Genomic DNA, 17,918 nt, shown 5'->3' with positions numbered 1-17,918 from the left:
AACTGCAGAAAGGTTATAAGAAAAATAATGATATCAAGGCAAAATTTCAGGTTCCTAAGAAATGTCATTAGATATCACTTTGTGCAATAGAGTGACTAAGTAAAAGGAGATAAAAAGTAAAAGGTTCCTTTCTACTCTAGAAATAAAAATACTTGCAGGAGCACTTAAAAGCTTAATCTTTGTTTACTCTGATGTAGTGTAGACTGTCAGACATAGAATTGACTATAAAATTATCCTATTTAACAAAAAACAACTATACTATAATTCACCAAAAATTTGTTATGTGGCCATATGGAAAATAAACATACAAGAATAAAAGAAATTTCCTAGCTATCAATAACTGATTAGAAAATAAAATAATAAGTATATCATTTACAATAGCAACCTAAAAATTAAATACATACAGATGTGCTTAAGACTATCTTTAAGAAGAAATATCATGGGTCTGTAACAGGAAAATATTAAAACTTCACTGTAAAAAGCCACTGGAATAAATACAAGTTGGATCAGGTTTATGAATGGAAAGAAATAATATTGGGAACATATGAATAATTCTAAAATTATTTTATAGATTAAATATAATTAAAATTAAAATCAACAATTTTGTGCTTTAATTGACAAAGTGATCCTAAAATTTACTTGGAATGATAGAAAATTAAAGGCTAAAAACTTAAAACAAGACAAAATGAAAAGCAGAAATAATTAAGGTCTAATTTGTTTTACTAGATATTTAAAAATATAATAAAGATACAATAATTAAGATTTTGACCCAACAAATTAGAGACATCAATAAAACTGAACAGATGCTTAGAAACTAAGACACTCACCCAAATGAGAACTTCATATTCAATAAAATAGTATCAAGATCAGTGGATAAAGAGAGAATTGTTTGATAAACGGTGCTGGACAATTAGTTGATAATTTAGAAAAATATAATTAGAACCTCACCTCTCAACATGAATAAAAATAAACTAAAGATGGATAAAGGGCTTAACTTGATACCAAAAGCAACATTAAAACATTTTAAATATAGGTAAGTGAAATCAGAGAATACTTTCCAGAATAAAGGCAGTGAGGAAAGCCTAAAGAAAAGTACAGGTCAAGAACCTAAAAATTGTTCTCTATATACGTAAAAAAAATTTAAGCTAAATAAAACTGTCATAAGTCTGGCAAAAATTCTATGTAAAACACAGAATAACTCATATAAACCAATGAACAAAACAGTAAACTCAAAAGCAAGTGTTCAACTGATTTAAACTACTTATATAAGAAAAAATACAAAAAGCTAATAAATGTACTGAAAAACCTCAACTTCAGTAGTAATTAAAGAAAGAAAAGATAAAAAGGAAAAACAAATTCCACCTAAACATGTGTCAGTTATGTAAAATGACAATTCTCAATGTTGGCCAGGGTGCGGCAGAAAGGCCATCTTTAATCAGTGCTGGAAGAAGCATGCTTTGGTGGAATTCCTAGGAAACTCAAGATAGCAGGAACTATTGGGATCTTTACAAATCACTGGCGCAGGAAGGAGGCAAGCATGGTGGCACATGTTTGCAGTGTCAGCAACTCCAGAGGCTGAGGCAGGAGGATCCCTTGAGCCCAGGAGTTTGAGACCAGTCTTAGGCAACAGAGTGAGACCTCGTCTTGAGTTTTAAAAAAAAAAAAAAAACATGGTGTTGGGGGAAGAAATTACCAACATTACAGGAATAAGCAAATAGAGTAGAATAGTATACAATCATTAAAATAGTATTTTGGAGGAATAGGTCATTATATGAGAAAATTCTAATAACGTAAAAAACAATAGAATATAAACCTAAATAAACACTTTGAAGTAGAGTGTTAGATAAGAAAAAGAAAAAGTAACACAAGAGTGAGAGAAGGAAAGAAGGAATAAAGGGAAGGAGAAGGCAAGAGGAGAGAGGAAAGAAGAAAAGAAAAAGAGAGAAAAAGAACAGCAACACCAAAAAGATGTCTAGGTGGGGAACAATCCAAATGTTCCAGCAATTATCTCTGTGCCATGAGATGTCCTGTTATTTTTTAATTTTCCTCTATAGCCTTCCATATGGTTGCAAATTCTCTACTGTGACCATGTATTATTTTTATAACTAAGAAAAACATAGTCATTTTTCAAAGACAATTAAGGGTAGAAAATCCATCATGCTGCATCCCTATCAGTCCAAAAAAGAATTGGACTCTGAGACAGGGGGAGTTAAAATAATGAGAGTTTGGCTATATTCCCGGGATGCCAAACCAATGGGTTAGTTTAATTAACTTGAGGAGAAAAGTCAGTCAATGACTTTTGAATTAGTCACTGAAAAGACTGAAAAGTTCACGCTGGCATATTAGAGATGCACCACTGGGGTGAAGTGAAGTAAAAGTTGATGATGCCATGTCACTGATATTTCTAGAAATGGTCTAAAAGCTAACTGAGAGTTATTTCTTTGGTCCTACCTATCCTGACAGGGAGAGTGAACTCCTAGCATGGTCCTGGTATATTTTTGCTGCTGCAGGAACAAGGCTCTCCCCATCTGTCATGCACATACCCAAAACATGACATTCTTTGGTTTTCTTCCTGTTCCTAACTAGTAAGTATGAAATAACTGCAGTGGAATTATTTCGCTTATTTTTTAAACAACTTTTTTTAAACACTCATTTTTCCCAGGGTGAGTTTTCGAGCTTGAAGATATTCCAGTCTTGTCTTTCTTCACATCTCCACTGTCTTGAGCCTGCTTATTAGCACTTCTATTCAAATGTTAAGGGAAAAGAAACTTGAACTGATTATTTTTTGCTTCTCTGCTAAAATCCACATTTTGAAAAAGAGGTTAACAAAGATACTCCAGCAGGGTTTTAGGAATTCTGTTTGCAAAAATAAAATGTGTTGTAAAGAATGGAGGGTGGAGGCTGAATCTAACTAAGTACACCTGAACATCTTGCAGATCAAGCTGTATGTATCCTGAAGCAGTGGCTTAACAAATAAAAAGTTGTGGGTGGAATTGTTTCCTTTATCCACGCTATTCATTCTCTCCATAAGGGGATTTATACATATAGGAGGTGATTAGAATGCATGATAGCACAGATCACATCTGCCAAATGATAAACTCTAGCCACCTTTATGAAATATTTTCCCAGTAAGCCACTTAAGTTCACTGAACAAAAAAGCTTTTTTTCTTTAATAAGTTAAAAAAACAAACTGCTTCATATATTAATAAATGCACACATGTCACTATGATAAAAAAAATTCGTGGTGGCACCTGGCTCATTCTACAAATATTTTTTCTAGTTACCTTGTTGTTTTGTACTCTATTAAGCTATAATCAGAATTGTTACTATCTGTTATTAGGAGACTATATTATGGTTTGTCCTCAGCCAAATGGCATGCTTTTAACTGTTAAAAAATCCACAGTAATGTCAGGTATTTACCAATCTCAAAGAGCATAACCCTATTTTTAAATCTAAACCTGTTTTAACTTCTGTCACTTGAATAAAACAGACATTGAATTCTTTGCTATTTTACAAATGTTGTTATCCCTTTCGGCCTAGATATGCTTGTGTTTGAAGGATTTAAGGAAGACTTCCATAAGCCTAGATCTTCAGCTGACTTTCGTTTTTCTATAGTCTTTGGGCTGAAGTTAAGAAGGGGGTAATATCAGAGTTGGCAATATTTTCTTGAGTTATTAATTTTTAAATTTCACATTCAAAAGAAATGGCAGTGGCCTCAGCACAGATCATTTCTTTTGACAGAACGGAAAGGGGAAGAAACTCATATATATTTTTGAAACCTCCCCAGTATGGCACACCGTGACTGGTGATCAATGGATCCTCATGCTTTGATATGTTACAGCGGGAACTTTCAGAAATGACTTACTGGGTTGTACATCTGATTGAACAACTGCTCAGCTTGCTACATTGCAAAGTTGGGGAGGCATTGAGGCACAGACAGGGAAAGAAGGAAAGATCCAGAAAAACAGCATTAGCTCAACAAATCCAGTGCATTCGCACAGACGAGTTGGTCGTTAAAAAAGAAGAAATTTCAGTTTCTAAACATTCCACAGTGAAAGTGAGATGCTCTAGGGAAATACAAATGTTGACTTTGGCTCCTAAAAAAGAATAGCTGGAATAAGAAATTTAAGGTTTGTGTTACTTTCCCTTTCTCAAGTTAAATAACCCATGAAATAAAGAAAGCTGTCCACTTTTGATGATACATGAAGTGCTGGCCTCCAGCAATGAATCAGAAGAAGTCTGCAATTTATTACCTGAACTTCAAAGATGGTAATAATAAAAGATTAATTAAATCTTATCATTGAATTTATAGCTCTTCTTTTATATTAACACAAGCCTGAATTTTCTATTCGGTCTATCTTCAGAAAAATACAGATTAGCAAACAGCAGGTTAGCAATAGCAAAGTATTAGTCAGACTTTACTGGATTAACTTAAATGGGAAAAGAAAAAAAAATTAAATCAGCAGGACCAAAATACAGTATTATCCATTGCCTATTACCAGTTTCTACTGTTGTCTCCGGATTAATAGAAAATATAATTTTCAAAGATATTCTATTATGTTCCAAGTGCTTTAGAATCTGTAATGTTTTCTTGTCTATTTTATGTTGAAGATTTAAATTTTTGTGGATTTCAGTGTGCTGAATATTATTTTAAACAGCACTCTCACGTTATATTTTCTAAATACCTGCACTATTTATCTGGGGCTCAATGTCAAGGTGTAGAAGGTGAAACATTGTAGAAACTATTACTTTGCTTTAAGCTAAGACACACTTTTTAAGAGCCTCTATTACTTTTTCCTTCAACTTGAATGAAGTAAATGACAATGTTATCATGGTTTAAAGAAACTCCCTCCTCAGGTATAATATTAATTGAAAAATTACTAAAGAGCATAAATCACATTTTGAATTGCCATTGCTTCTCAATTGATTTCTAATCACATAGGGTAAATTTACTCCCCCATTCTGAAGCTCAAATACTCTTTTGAAAGACAAAATGATCAATACGTCAATTATCAGCCTCTTCTCAACTCTTGGGTGTCTAAGATTGATGAATGCACTTAATTACAAAGCACACTCATAATTTGCAATTATGCATTATTTGGTTAGTACCATTTTATCAGCCTCACTAATATCAGTAAAAATTTCCTCATACATGAACATTTATAAGTAGTGGGATGGAATGTATAAGGGAGTTCCTTTTCTGCCTACAACCATTTGTCATCACAAAGTATTGAAGGCATCTTAAATTAACACAGTATAATAAAGGGTTAAAGTAATCATGTGTCTGAATGTTCTCCACAAACTTTTATGTAAAAACTCCCTTTCCAATGTCAAGCATTGTTTACAAGACAAAAATAAGTTTAAATCACCATTTGGATTTCATTGCCACTGGCAGACAAGGTTTCTGTTCAACGACACACATCTACAATGTTGTGTAGATTTTATAGGAAAAATACCTGGACGCTCACAAACCTTGAGCAAAATTCCATTGGGAATTTTTGGTGTATTTATGACATAATAAAACGATTATGTTTTCAGCTTTCATTTAGTAAACTTTTATATTTAATTCACAAGTCACGTACTCTTTTATTTAAAAAGAGGCCCAGACACACTTAAGCTTTTATAGCTGCTTATTTTTCCATGAGTAAATGATGTGTTTATATGTATATTCATATACTGTTGGCTTATATTTTCAAATATTTCATGTAGATCTCAATTTTTTTAAGGTGATGGGTATTTGAGGTTTTTACGGAACTATTTATTAGCAGAAATTAAAGACTACTGAAAAAATATTTTAAACTTTTGAATTTAGTTAATGCTAGACAGCCAAAAATAACAAAATAGCATTTGCAGGTTAGACATAAATATATTTAAATTATAATTACCCTATTTAAACTTACTGCACTATGCATTTAGGAGATAGTGTAAGCAAAGATTATGTATATACTTAGAAATAATTATCTTTTCATAAATGAAATAGGTCCTTTACAGCAAGACAACCATATTTGTTACTTTAATTCTAGTGACTTGGTAGAATGTTAAAATGCTGTCAAGAATAATGCTACAATGTTTACAGGATTTGGTCTGTGAATTTCAGTGTGTGGTGTCTACCTGCGAGTCAAAGGAAACCACACACTCTGAGTGATCTCAGGGGCAAACCACAGCTATGTTGAAAGAAACTATACTGAACTGCATAAATGTTGATTTATCAAACTAGTCAAGTCATTACATGGAAAGTATAAGCATCAATATGTGAATCTCTTCCTTTTAATTACTAGTGGATTTCAAATTCCCATAGATGATTCACACTAAAAAGGAGGGTGTCAAGCATGTACCTATAGAAACAATAAATGGAGCCCCCTGATCTCCATAACAATGGCTCATCAGAGTAGGTGGAGGACATCTTTCATGCCCAGGTCTATTTGAGGCCGTCTTTCTTCTCGACTCAGCACACTGTGACTAAGGCAAAATAGTGCAGGGAATGGTCATAAGGAGCCAATGAATTTCTCTCTTTCACAAAGCTAGCTTAGAGCCTGCCTTAGGATCACAAAACTTTTATTAAATAAAAAATATTTTTCATAAGTTCATCCCTTAATATGCATATCATAGATAACATTTTGTAGAGCACATTTATATAGATCAGGAATGTATGTCATATACCCAATACATCATAGCCAAGTCAATCTCCATTTAAACACCCTCAAATGGGCAACTTAAATTCTTTTATTTATTGTTCAAGATTTCTGCCTAACTAAATATTGCTTGAAATAAGTGAGATGATGAGTGGATTGGGAAATATATTTTGCAATATAGAGATTTTCTTGCTGTTTTGTTATTAAAGGATTTGATATGTGTATTTATCTTTTTCTGTATTAGCAAGTAGACTTTCTTAGTGTGAAATTTCTCATGACAATTTCCTAAAAATCCCTGTAAAGTGAATACCATATAGTAACATTTCAGTTATATATTGCATCATACAAAATAGTATATTAAATTTTAAGATATCTAGAGTAATTCCTTCAGATATGTGATTCCTTCACATCCTTGACCATCCATGTCATATTTTTCATAACTTTAGCCAATAAATCCCCATCCCAGTATGTGCTATGAATTATACATAGTCAAATTGTATTATATGCTTTGTTTGATTGTTTAGATTCTTATCATCTCTTTTGAATAAGTTTATGAGTTGTCAAAGGGAAACAAAATGCTTAAACTCATAATGTTATGAGTTTTATGTGAACAATGAGTGCAGACATACCAAACAACACAGGGAAAAAGTCAAAGTAACAATGCATGACTGGAAATGCACTCCACAAAAATGTCTGGGTCAGAGAAAACATGTTAATGCCGCCATGTAAATATCCTATCTCTTTTCCAAAGCCTTCTATCTACAACAAGCTTTCTTAGACAGTAAGGCCATTTTGTTCAAATATAAATAGTCATTCTACAGAGATGGGACTTGACAATTTTGGTGAACTTCTAGAAATTTAAAAATGTCAGAAAAGCTTTTTGCAAAGTTCTAATACAAAAAAATGACCTACATCTGAAAGTAGCAAAAGTTTATTAACATCTAATGTGGCTTCTGGATTCTGTGATTTGTTGAAAACATTTCTATTTTTCTTTGTTGATAGTTGAGATTTGCCCAGAGAGTAATGGCTGGTTTTTATAGTATTTTTAACTTCTGCTACTATTTTCACCTATTTTTCAAGTTTTTCTTAAACAGGAAACCTAAGATAATTTTTCAGGTTTACAGACAGATTTGATAGACTTCTTAGCAATAAAGTTAAGAGTATTTAATTAATTCTTTTATCAGCAGACAGCAGCAGATAAGAGGTTTGTTTCTTTTTAAAAATGTCTCTTCCTGTTCCATTTTATAAATTCGTTTTTAAATGGGCATGATTTTTTTTCTTAGACTTCACTTACCTTTTTTAACTGTGCTTCCAATTTGCTACATTCCTCTTTCTTTTGTTCGATGGCTATTTCTAGAGATTTTAATTTGGAATCCCTTTTCAGCCCTGCAGAGGCTAATGAAGATGCATGTTCTTTGAGGTCAATTAAACTAGACTGAAAGAGAAAGAATGTGAGTGAGTAAAACATTGAAATTTCTACTAGCAATGTCTTCAATTTGAACACACTGATTCTATACATAGCAATAAAGTGTGTAGTAGACAGAAAGGGTAAATATAATCTTACTAAGGTAACAATAGTCAGCTCTGGTCAGGAAATTAAAGTTGGCCAGCTTACAGAACGAGTAGGATCTAATTGCTGTAGAATCAAATGTGACCAAATGATGTGGTCAGTAAATGCATGTATCAAGTCTCAAAGTCATGCTAATAATGTAAGTCCCAAAGTGGTCTTTACATGTCATAGCAAAACAGACACCCTGAACCTTCCATTTACATTTATTGCTGTCAGACTATGCAGACTCTGACACAAATATGAAAGAAAATACTGGCTTTAATGCATCCGCTCCCAAGATCAAGTCAAATATAAAAGAAGCCTCCTATTACATTTTTATCAAATTCCATTTCTTTAACAGATAAATGATCAATGGTTTTACAAACATCTTCTGGAAAATCAAACATAAAATTATTTTAAAATTTAGAGTAAACTTCATGTTCGCGTCCTTTGCGATCTAGATTTGACAGATATGATGAATCTTTCCAACTCAGACATGGGGTTACCTAAATTGTTCCAGTCACTAATCATGTCCAGAAACCAACAGGTTCCACATATAGTTTGAATTCCAAAAACTACAGAAATAAATAACTTGCATATATCACTGAACATAACTTTGCAACCTAAAAGAACAATGTTGGTCATCAAATATGAAATAGCAATATCTAACTATGTGACTCAAATGTACAGGTTTTACCCCAAAACAGACTCCATGTATTTCCTTCTTACTCATTCGCATCATCTAAGAAGATACTAAAGACACAATGGTCTCTCTGTAAACGATGTTGGCTAATAATTTACGCTGGGTTGATTCATGGACACTGGAATGACCTTGATGATAAAAGTCACCAGCATCCAGCAAGGTGCTTCTAAAGCCCTCTGAGGAACAGGTGAGCCATTCTCATTCTTCACATCAGGAAACTGAGGCTCACAAGAGCTGAGCATCTTGTCAAAGGTCACTTAGCTAGTAAAGGCAGATACAGGTCTCAAACCCAGGTCTACAGTTCCAATTTCAATGACTTTTGTCATATCATTCCCACAGAAATAACAAAGGATATTATAATCCAGTCACTTTGTCATAGTGAAGACATATCATCATGCCAATTAAATTATAAGCTCCCTGCTGATGGCAACTGCATATTGTTTTCCTTTATAAATTTTAAATTGCCAGATGCAATAGCCAGTTTTAGTCAACTTGGCTAGGCTCTAATCCCCAGTTATTAATCTGGGAGTTGCTAATAGAAGGCATTTTGTAGACATGACTAAAATCTACCATCAGTTGACTTTAAGTAAAGGAGATTATCCTCAGTATTCTGCGTGGGCCTAATCCCATCAATTGAGAGGCCTATGAGCAGAATTCAGGTTTCCCTGAAGAAGAACAAATTCCACCTATTGATTGCAGCATCAGCTTCTGTCTAAGACCGCCCAGTCGGCTTTTGCTGATGGCCTGTTCTGTGAATTTTGAATTTGCCTAGCCTCTGTAACTGTGTAAGCCAATTCCTTATGATAAAGTTCTTAATCTGTAGAAAATGTTTAACGTGGTTCTGTTTTTCTTGCAGAACCCTGACTGACACACCCAGCCCAGTGCCAAGCACATCATGCAGAAACAACAAATGTTTACCAAAATGTCTATCTGAAAGTCATACAATGTTGACATTATTTACAAAACTACTTTCACTTACAGCTTATGCTCCATCACTTCATCAAGATCTCTTTTCATTAGAAGTATATACATTGATTTTAAGATGCAAACCGACAAATAACACTTGGCAACCGGTGAAGAATGCTATAAACAAAGTCAAAGCTTCCATATCTTCTGTCGCATACAAACGACAGTCATCACAGATCCTCCAACTCAGAATCAGCAGTGAAAGCTAGGAAGAGAACTCCATTCTTTATTTTCATAACAAAGAAATAAGCTCCTTTCTAAAAAACAAGTAGGTTTAAATTTTAGGAAATATGGATTTTGTTTCTGGGTTTCCTCGAAACTCCTCTTACTCATCCATTCTTTTCCTTCTTCATCTAGATTCCTAATTTATTCAGGAGTGTAGTTTGTGTGGAATTATCAGTACCACATGAGTGAGGAAATACTGCGGAGCTAGGAGATAGACAACTGTGCTGTGGTAGCGTCCAGCAGAGTGAAAGGCCTGTAACAGCTCTAAAGAAGATGGACAGTTACAGCAGACAAAAGTAAGTGTGAAGGGGCCAATTGCAGGCAATCTCCACGTATCTCAGAGTTGTGAGGATTAAATAAAATAATGTGTAATTCCTGCTTCTCATACTTCTCCACCAAACTATCCCCAAGAAAACTGAGAGGGCTACAGGGATCCCTTGAAGAATGGGGGAATAGCCCAAAGTATCCTCTTCATAACCCCCAAGCAAGAATTTCTTTAACGTATAAGATTTTACTTTAAAAACACAGGTGGCATTTATATTCTGTATTCATGTTTGCTATGGTATAAAAATACAGCTGTAAATTATTTACTATAATGTAAAAATAATATGCCAGAAGAGCAGCCACATTTAAGCTCTACCTTGGGGTCCAGCATGGTACCACATCTCCTAATCTGAGAGTATTGGGTGGTCCCTTTGAAAAGTACAGATGAATGCAAAGCACTTGACACAAGGAATAGTACATAGCAGACACTCAATAAAGTAGAGCTATTATTATTATCATCATCACTGCTGTTGTTATCTCAAGCAAGGGATCATGGGCCTGTGAAAAATATAGAATCCTTTAAGCCACGCAAATGTGGTAAGACCTAAAGAAAAGTTTCAAGGAGCTACATTGTATATGGTTAGCAGAGCTGAGAAGATAGGCATAGGGCATCACAGATGAAGGAAGTTACCAAAAAAAAATTCCTTTAAATTCAGGCAGCTTTACAAAAGAAAAGTTACCACATTCCCCAAGCCTTCATACAGTGCCTCCTCAGTCTCTAGTCTCTTGCAGCTTCATTGAATATGGGTTTACGAGGACTATCAGTGTGGTTCATTTGTTTTTCCAGACTCACCTCTTTCTCAGTCAGTTCAGCCTGTAAAGCATTGACCTTCTCTTTCAGGTCTTTGTTCTCTTTTCGGAAGGATTCTATCTCTTCTAGTCTTTCCCGATCATCTCTTTCTCGCTGTTCTTTCAAGCGCTCAATTATTCTCTCCTGTAAAGTAATTAACAAAAAAGAAGAGGTGAGAACCCATCAGTGTATATGCCAAAGCATACTGCAAAAGAAAATAAGAGGCAGTACATCTAAGAAATGCCCTACAGGAATCAACACACATAAGAAACTCAAAATTGGATTCGTGGGGAGGCTGTGCATAACAGCACTTGGGAAGGACAACCAATAACAGCTTTTGACTTGTTAATAAAAGTTAGTATCACGGGGTTGCAAAGGAACTTAATGTTCAAGTTCTGTGGCTGCTCTTGGTTCATGGTAGTATCCAGCAAATTTCTAGAGCAGCTCTAGAAGAGGGAGCTTCAGACACCAAGACTCCAGACCTACCACAGCCTTGCACAGGAAAGGGGAAGAAGTAGAACGTGCCTCTTGGCTCCGCCCTCTTTGCTTAGCCTCTCCATTTGGCATCACAGAGCCTTCACTGGTTTCTGAAGACTGTTCTCTGGCTAGATGGGAATGAAGTGGGGCAGGACCCAAACCCTCCAGGACTTAGAGCTGGTACACATTGTGAGAACTTGAGACAAAGAATCAGTCCATTGTGTATGTGATTTTCCAGTGTGTCTGAGAATGTTTACTTCTGTGTTTTTTCAATGGTTTCTTGATAGTCAGTAGAGAATCCAAAACACTGGCCGAGTTTGAACAAAGTTCAGCAGCAGCTTTATTTTATTGAGGGCTTACTACATGCTAGGCACTGTGATGTGCTCTCCTCATCAGCCCTCATCCCAAGAACAAGGGCAGATCCAGTGCTCTTGGTGACAGTGTAGAGGTGAGGAAACCCAGAGCTCCGAGAAGCAAGGTGGCCCAGGTCATAAACAGAAGGCCTCCCACATCCCGGGCTCTCTGACTGTCAGCCACACCCATGAGACCACACTGCCACAAACATACACCTGGAGCCATTTAAGGAGGTCTGCCTTTGACTTTCACACTGAAATGAAAACACTGCTTTGTAGACTTGTTTTCCAAAAATAGGGAATGCCTGATATCAAAGTAAGAAACTTAAACACACACACACACGCACACGAAAATTCCATCTGCGTAAAGCCTGAGTTAGATTTCTGAAATTAGTTTGAAATTATCCAACACATATCTAAACTTCCTCTCGGACGGCCATGTTAAAAAATACTGGTGCAACAACTGTGGCCAAGGATCCTGATACTATCTTTTATATTCTTATAATTGCATAGTGCAAGACAATGCCTGATAAATAAGACAACTGTAAAATAGTATTTAATGCAGAGGGAAGTTAGTTTGAACAGTTAGCCTGTGATTTAAGATCCCCCGAGGAAGCAACCGTTCTACCCCACTGACAATAATTTATGTATCTAATGCTTTTGGCGGAGGAGGTACCTTTACTGTTTTCCAATTATTTAAAAACACTTTAAATGAAATATATTATTATAACAGAGGAGGCAGAAATATAACAAATGAATCTATTAATTGCCTATATTTGTTTTCTTCCTGATTCCAGACCTAGTTTACCTACACTTGACAATGGTGAGTGGATGACTATGTGATCCACAAGAGAAGGAAATGGCCACAGTACATGGTCAATCTCTCAAGGGTTTTTAATGATTTCAGCAACTGAGCCCTTGCTGCCTTTTGCCTACGCTACAACCGATTACCCAGCCACCTCTCCATCCCATCCCTTCCACTACATGGCTGTTGGAGTGACATTTCTGAAGCTCCAAAAGGACCTGTTGCCTCACTATTTGGAAACCTTCCCAGGAATCCCTCTGACTGGATCACGTGGCATTTATTCCCACTTAGCAGCCTTCACATGGTTTCACCACATGATCATCCTTCCAGCCCCACTTTCAAGAGGGCAGCACTAAAATCCTATGAGTCTTTTTGACCCACAGCTGGGCAAATCATCTGGCATACAACAAGCAATTAAAAGAGCTGAAGGAAGGAAGGAGAATTCAATTAGGGATCATCTTGGCTTCAAAGAAAAGGTAATAAAATTAAGCAGACATGTTAACAGCCAGAAGGTGTCAGAATCGTTTGGAAAGTAGGTCGATTTGCTCTAAGCACTTGTACTATTGACTGGGCATTGATGACAAAAAAAATCAACAAGCACTATAATGTCTTTAAGTGTTATTGATGATTCAATACTACAAAATATTTCTCCGTCAATCACAAAACCAATTTAACTGTCAGCCGCGCAGGGCCAGATGTCAAAAACATGTGTTAAAAGGCCCTAATATGCCATGATGTACTTGATTAACAACTAACTTGCAGAAATTCCAACAATGTGTTCTTGTTTTAGTCTTATTTGCATTGGCAAGCATTCCTTGTGCACTCATCTGGCTCTGCACAGGTCTAATCTATTTGTGCTTTATCACAGGGTGGGAACTAAATTACAGTGGCCTCCAGCTCCACTATCTGGCTTTCTCAACTGCTTATCTGCTATGTGGCTACAGCAAGGCTTGGCGAGACTAGCTTTATAAATACAGTGGGTTCCGTCTCCTGAGCTTCTGTGTGTCAATCCTAGAACCAACTCATATTCAATCTTAACTCATGGAGAGGCATTATTCTTTGCACTCTGTTAATAGTTGAATAAGTTCCTGGAAATTAAAAGGAATAACATACTCCCTAGGATGCCATAATCCAGGGGAAATGGCGAATATTGCCTGATGGATTCTTTTCATCAGCCAAAAGACAGCAAATAATTAAATGTACTTAAAAATCCATGAGTTTTTATTAATCACTTTGTTTCACAGCATGCCTTGTTACAGGGGGATTTGTGCAATTAAATGTGGATAAAAATGGGACTTGTGAGCAAAACTCCATTTAAAGAAGATTGTGAAGTTGCCAAAAGCACAAAGATCTTTGAGTTTTAGTCTTATTCTATCACCTGTGAGCTATGTGGCCTTGGGATAGTCCAGAGGAGGCAGCAAAGTCTCCACCAAGGACAGCTTAGACAGGGTAGAAATGGCTTCCAGGAGCGGTGGGTTGAGAAGTTAGCATGTGCCATGATTAATTAACGATGTCTCTCTAGGCCCAGAAATGGGGGATGATGCTGTACATGTCAATATTTTTATTTCTGGGCAAGTCATTTCACCTCATTGAGCCCATTTCCCATCTTAAAATGGAAGAGCATAGATTTAGTGTTTCTCAAATTGTAGCCTTCTGACCACTTGGATCAGAACCCTTCGGTATATTTAAAAATCAGAGGTTCCTGGGCTCCACAGCAGAGCAGCTGAATCAGAATCTCTAGGAAATAGGACCCAGAAAACTGTATTTTAAGAAACCTCCTGAATGATAAGATTATTTGGATACACACAAAGGTTTGATGCATACTGGAATACTTGAAATAAATCTTCTATTATTTGTCCTAAGATAGAGAACCTTGCCAGTTCCTATCCAACGGTTTTATCTGTGCTTTTCAAATACACTAGGCATTCTGATTTTGGCACCTTTAAAAAAATTCCCTCCACATCCATTGCTCTATGTTTGCTTTTATTCTTCATCTCTATGAAAAGTTAAAAAACAGATGCAAACAGAGTTTGGAAATAAATAGCTCACAATGCTGGTACACAGAGTCTTTTGTTTGACTTGAGCATCATAATTTTTAAAAATCTGAACTTGAATGTTTTGAAATAGACCAGGGACCTGCAGCTTACCATAGCCACCAGTATTCCCTACTACACTTCAGCAAAGCCACATCCCTCATTTTTGTTCCCTCCCTGGCCCTTCTAGTCATCTAAGTTCTCAACTCCTCATCTGTGGTCCAATTCAGATGCCATGAGCCTGAGATTGCAGATCAGCAAACTGAATAATTCATTGTCAAGGGAGTTCCAGGACAGCATGAAACTTAGAGGTCAGCTAATAAAAATGTGTATTTTGAAGATGAGGTACTGAGACCCTGAGAGAAGAGGCTTGCCCAGGTGATGCAACTATCAAGCGGTAAAGACAGTTCAAGGGGCCAGACTCCCACAGACCTCAGATTCCTTCCCAGACACCCGCTCAGCCTCAAAGGAAGTACTTAAATAAAGGGAGTAGTTTCAGATTTGGGAATTACTCTGGGATTTAAGCTAGAATAAATCAAATCTTAATAGGGTCCAGAAAAAAAATAAAAAATCCTGCCAAGAATTCATGACATGAAAAATTATATGGTATATGTTTACTTCTGTGAATTTTAAGAAAGAAGTCAAGAGGTAGAAATGGGGTGATATCATACAACCCAAATATGCTAAATGAACACATAAGCATTAATAGTTTTTGAACAAACATCCCCTCATGCCAATTTTACAAATAAAACCAGTACAGAGAGCTCTGGAAATAAATTATTAAAAGATGAAAAGAGACTATCTTTCCCCAAAAAAGTCATCTTATTAAATAGTCTTATAAGCTTTCAAGTAAAACCTTATAATTCTTATAATTTAATCCTGAAGTTATAATCTTTCAAAGTTTAAATTGTTACAGGATTTATAACTTTATTAAACAGCAACTGTTTCTCCTCCATGGATTTTTTTAGCAAAATTAATTTGGAAATGCACACTAAATATGATGTCAAATAAGGTAACTCAATGTCAAAATGTACATTCTTTTTCTTACAAAAGCCTCATTTTAATTGTTTGCTGTATTTTATTTTATTTACATTCTGGGATACATGTGCATGATGTGTAGGTTTGTTACATAGGTAAACGTGTGTAATGGTGGTTTGCTGCACCTATCAACCCATCACCCAGGTATTAAGCGCAGCATGCATTAGCTATTTTTCCTAATGCTCTCCCTCCCCCCACCCCTCCCAACAGGCCCTAGTATGTGTTGTTCCCTTCCCTGTGTCCATGTGTTCACATTGTTCAGCTCCCACTTATAAGTGTTTAGTTTTCTGTTCCTGCATTAGTTTGCTGACATTAATGGCATCCAGCTCCATCCATGTCCCTGCAAATAACATGATCTCATTCCTTTTCATGGCTGCATAGTATTCCATGGTATATATGTACCACATTTTCTTTATTCAGTCTATCATTGATGGACATTTGGGTTGGTTCCATGTCTTTGCTATTGTGAATAGTACTGCAACGAACATATGCATGCATGTATCTTTATAAGAGAATGATTTATATTCCTTTGGGTATATACCTAGTAATGGGATTGCTGAGTCAAATGGTATTTATTGTTCTAGGTCTTTGAGGAATTGCTGCACTGTCTTCCACAATGGTTGAACTAATTTAGATTCCCACCAACAGTGTAAAAGCATTCCTTTTTCTCCCTAGCCTCGCCAGCATCTGTTGTTTCTTGACTTTTTAATAATTGTCATTCTGACTGGCGTGAGATGGTATCTCACTGTGGTTTTGATTTGCATTTCTCTAATGATCAGTGATGTTGAGCTCTTTTTCTTGTGTGTTGGCTGCATAAATGTCTTCTTTTGAGAAGTGTCTGTTCATGTCTTTTGACCACTTTTTAATGGGGTTGTTTGTTTGTTTCTTGTAAACTTGTTTAAGTTCCTTGCATATTCTGGATATTAGACCTTTGTCAGATGGATAGATTGCAAAAATTTTTCTCCCATTCTGTAGGTTGTCTGTTCGCTCTGATGATAGTTTCTTTCGCTGTGCAAAAGCTCTTTGGTCTAATTAGATCCTATCTGTCAATTTTTGCTTTTGTTCCAATTGCTTTAGACATTTTCATCATGAAATCTTTGCCTGTGCCTATGTTCTGAAGGGTATTGCCTAGATTTTCTTCTAGAGTTTTTATAGTTCTGGGTTTTACATTTAAATCTTACAATTTTTAATAGGACCATGAAGACTAGCCCTAGAGTCATGGGTCTTTTTGTAGCTTCCTTTTTTTTTCTTTTTCCTTTTTTAATAACTTTTTAATTTAACTCCAAAAATATGCTTACCCATCTTTTTAGAGCTCCTAGGTTTTTATCATAGAGCCTTGGTTCTCAGACTAGAGTTTACATCACGATGACTTGGGGAACTTGCTAAAGTTCAGATTCCCAGGCCCTATGAGGTTCTGATTTGGTAGGTATAGATGGGGCCTAACAATAGAGACTTTCAACAGGAACTTCCTGGTAATTCTGAAGTAACAGAAGAGAAGCCTTCTTTAGGATACACTGGCCTAGGAAACCCATGGGCATTTAATCTAATTCCTCCATTCATCAAATGGGAAATTTGAGGCCCTGAGAGAGACAATTATTTGCCAGGCTCACCCAGTTAATTAATGGCTCTCCAGTTAATTAGTGGCATAGGTGGGACTGGCCCCTAGGCCTCCTTCCAATTACTTCATTACCCCAGAGTTTATAGGCTACTGTAAGAGGGAATATAGGAGATAATGCTATTACTCTAGTAGGGCATCCCAGAGGAGTACCCCCACAACATCCCATGCATGTGTGGACAAATCCTGCAAAGTGATGCAGGATCAAAAATGATGAGAAAGATGAGGAAAAAGAACATAATAAAATCTATTCCCACACTTAAAAAGTTAACATTTCTTTTCTTGGTTTCAAGCTAAATTTGAAAATAATGCCAATAACATGGGCCTAAAAACTGTGCCAGCACATTCCATGTCCAACCAACAAACAAGCCATCCCTCCTGAGAATTCCTAGAGAACTTTACCTGCAC

At 36.0% G+C, this 17,918-nt stretch overlaps 1 protein-coding gene across 8 annotated transcripts in view; it reads right to left on the bottom strand.

Annotated features, from left to right (window-relative positions):
* The window catches only part of ERC2 (ELKS/RAB6-interacting/CAST family member 2), a 901,662-nt gene that overhangs the window by 503,696 nt on the left and 380,048 nt on the right, over positions 1-17,918 (bottom strand). For 6 of the 8 annotated variants that reach the window (XR_009214386.1, XM_058441964.1, XM_058441965.1 and 3 more), the window contains 3 exons: positions 11,193-11,333; positions 7,927-8,067; positions 3,866-3,901 (listed from right to left, as the gene is read on the bottom strand). Coding sequence is in view for 7 of the 8 variants with exons in the window: in XM_058441964.1 (XP_058297947.1) it covers positions 3,866-3,901; positions 7,927-8,067; positions 11,193-11,333 (318 nt within the window). In the remaining variant the exon portion in view is untranslated. The remainder of the gene's footprint in view (positions 1-3,865; positions 3,902-7,926; positions 8,068-11,192; positions 11,334-17,918) is intronic. The other 2 variants (XM_058441966.1, XM_058441967.1) reach the window with 1 other exon arrangement.

The sequence above is a fragment of the Hylobates moloch genome, unplaced genomic scaffold, assembly GCF_009828535.3.
Source record: "Hylobates moloch isolate HMO894 unplaced genomic scaffold, HMol_V3 SCAFFOLD_8, whole genome shotgun sequence".
NCBI lineage: Eukaryota > Metazoa > Chordata > Mammalia > Primates > Hylobatidae > Hylobates > Hylobates moloch.
This window is presented reverse-complemented; position numbering and strand designations above follow the sequence as displayed.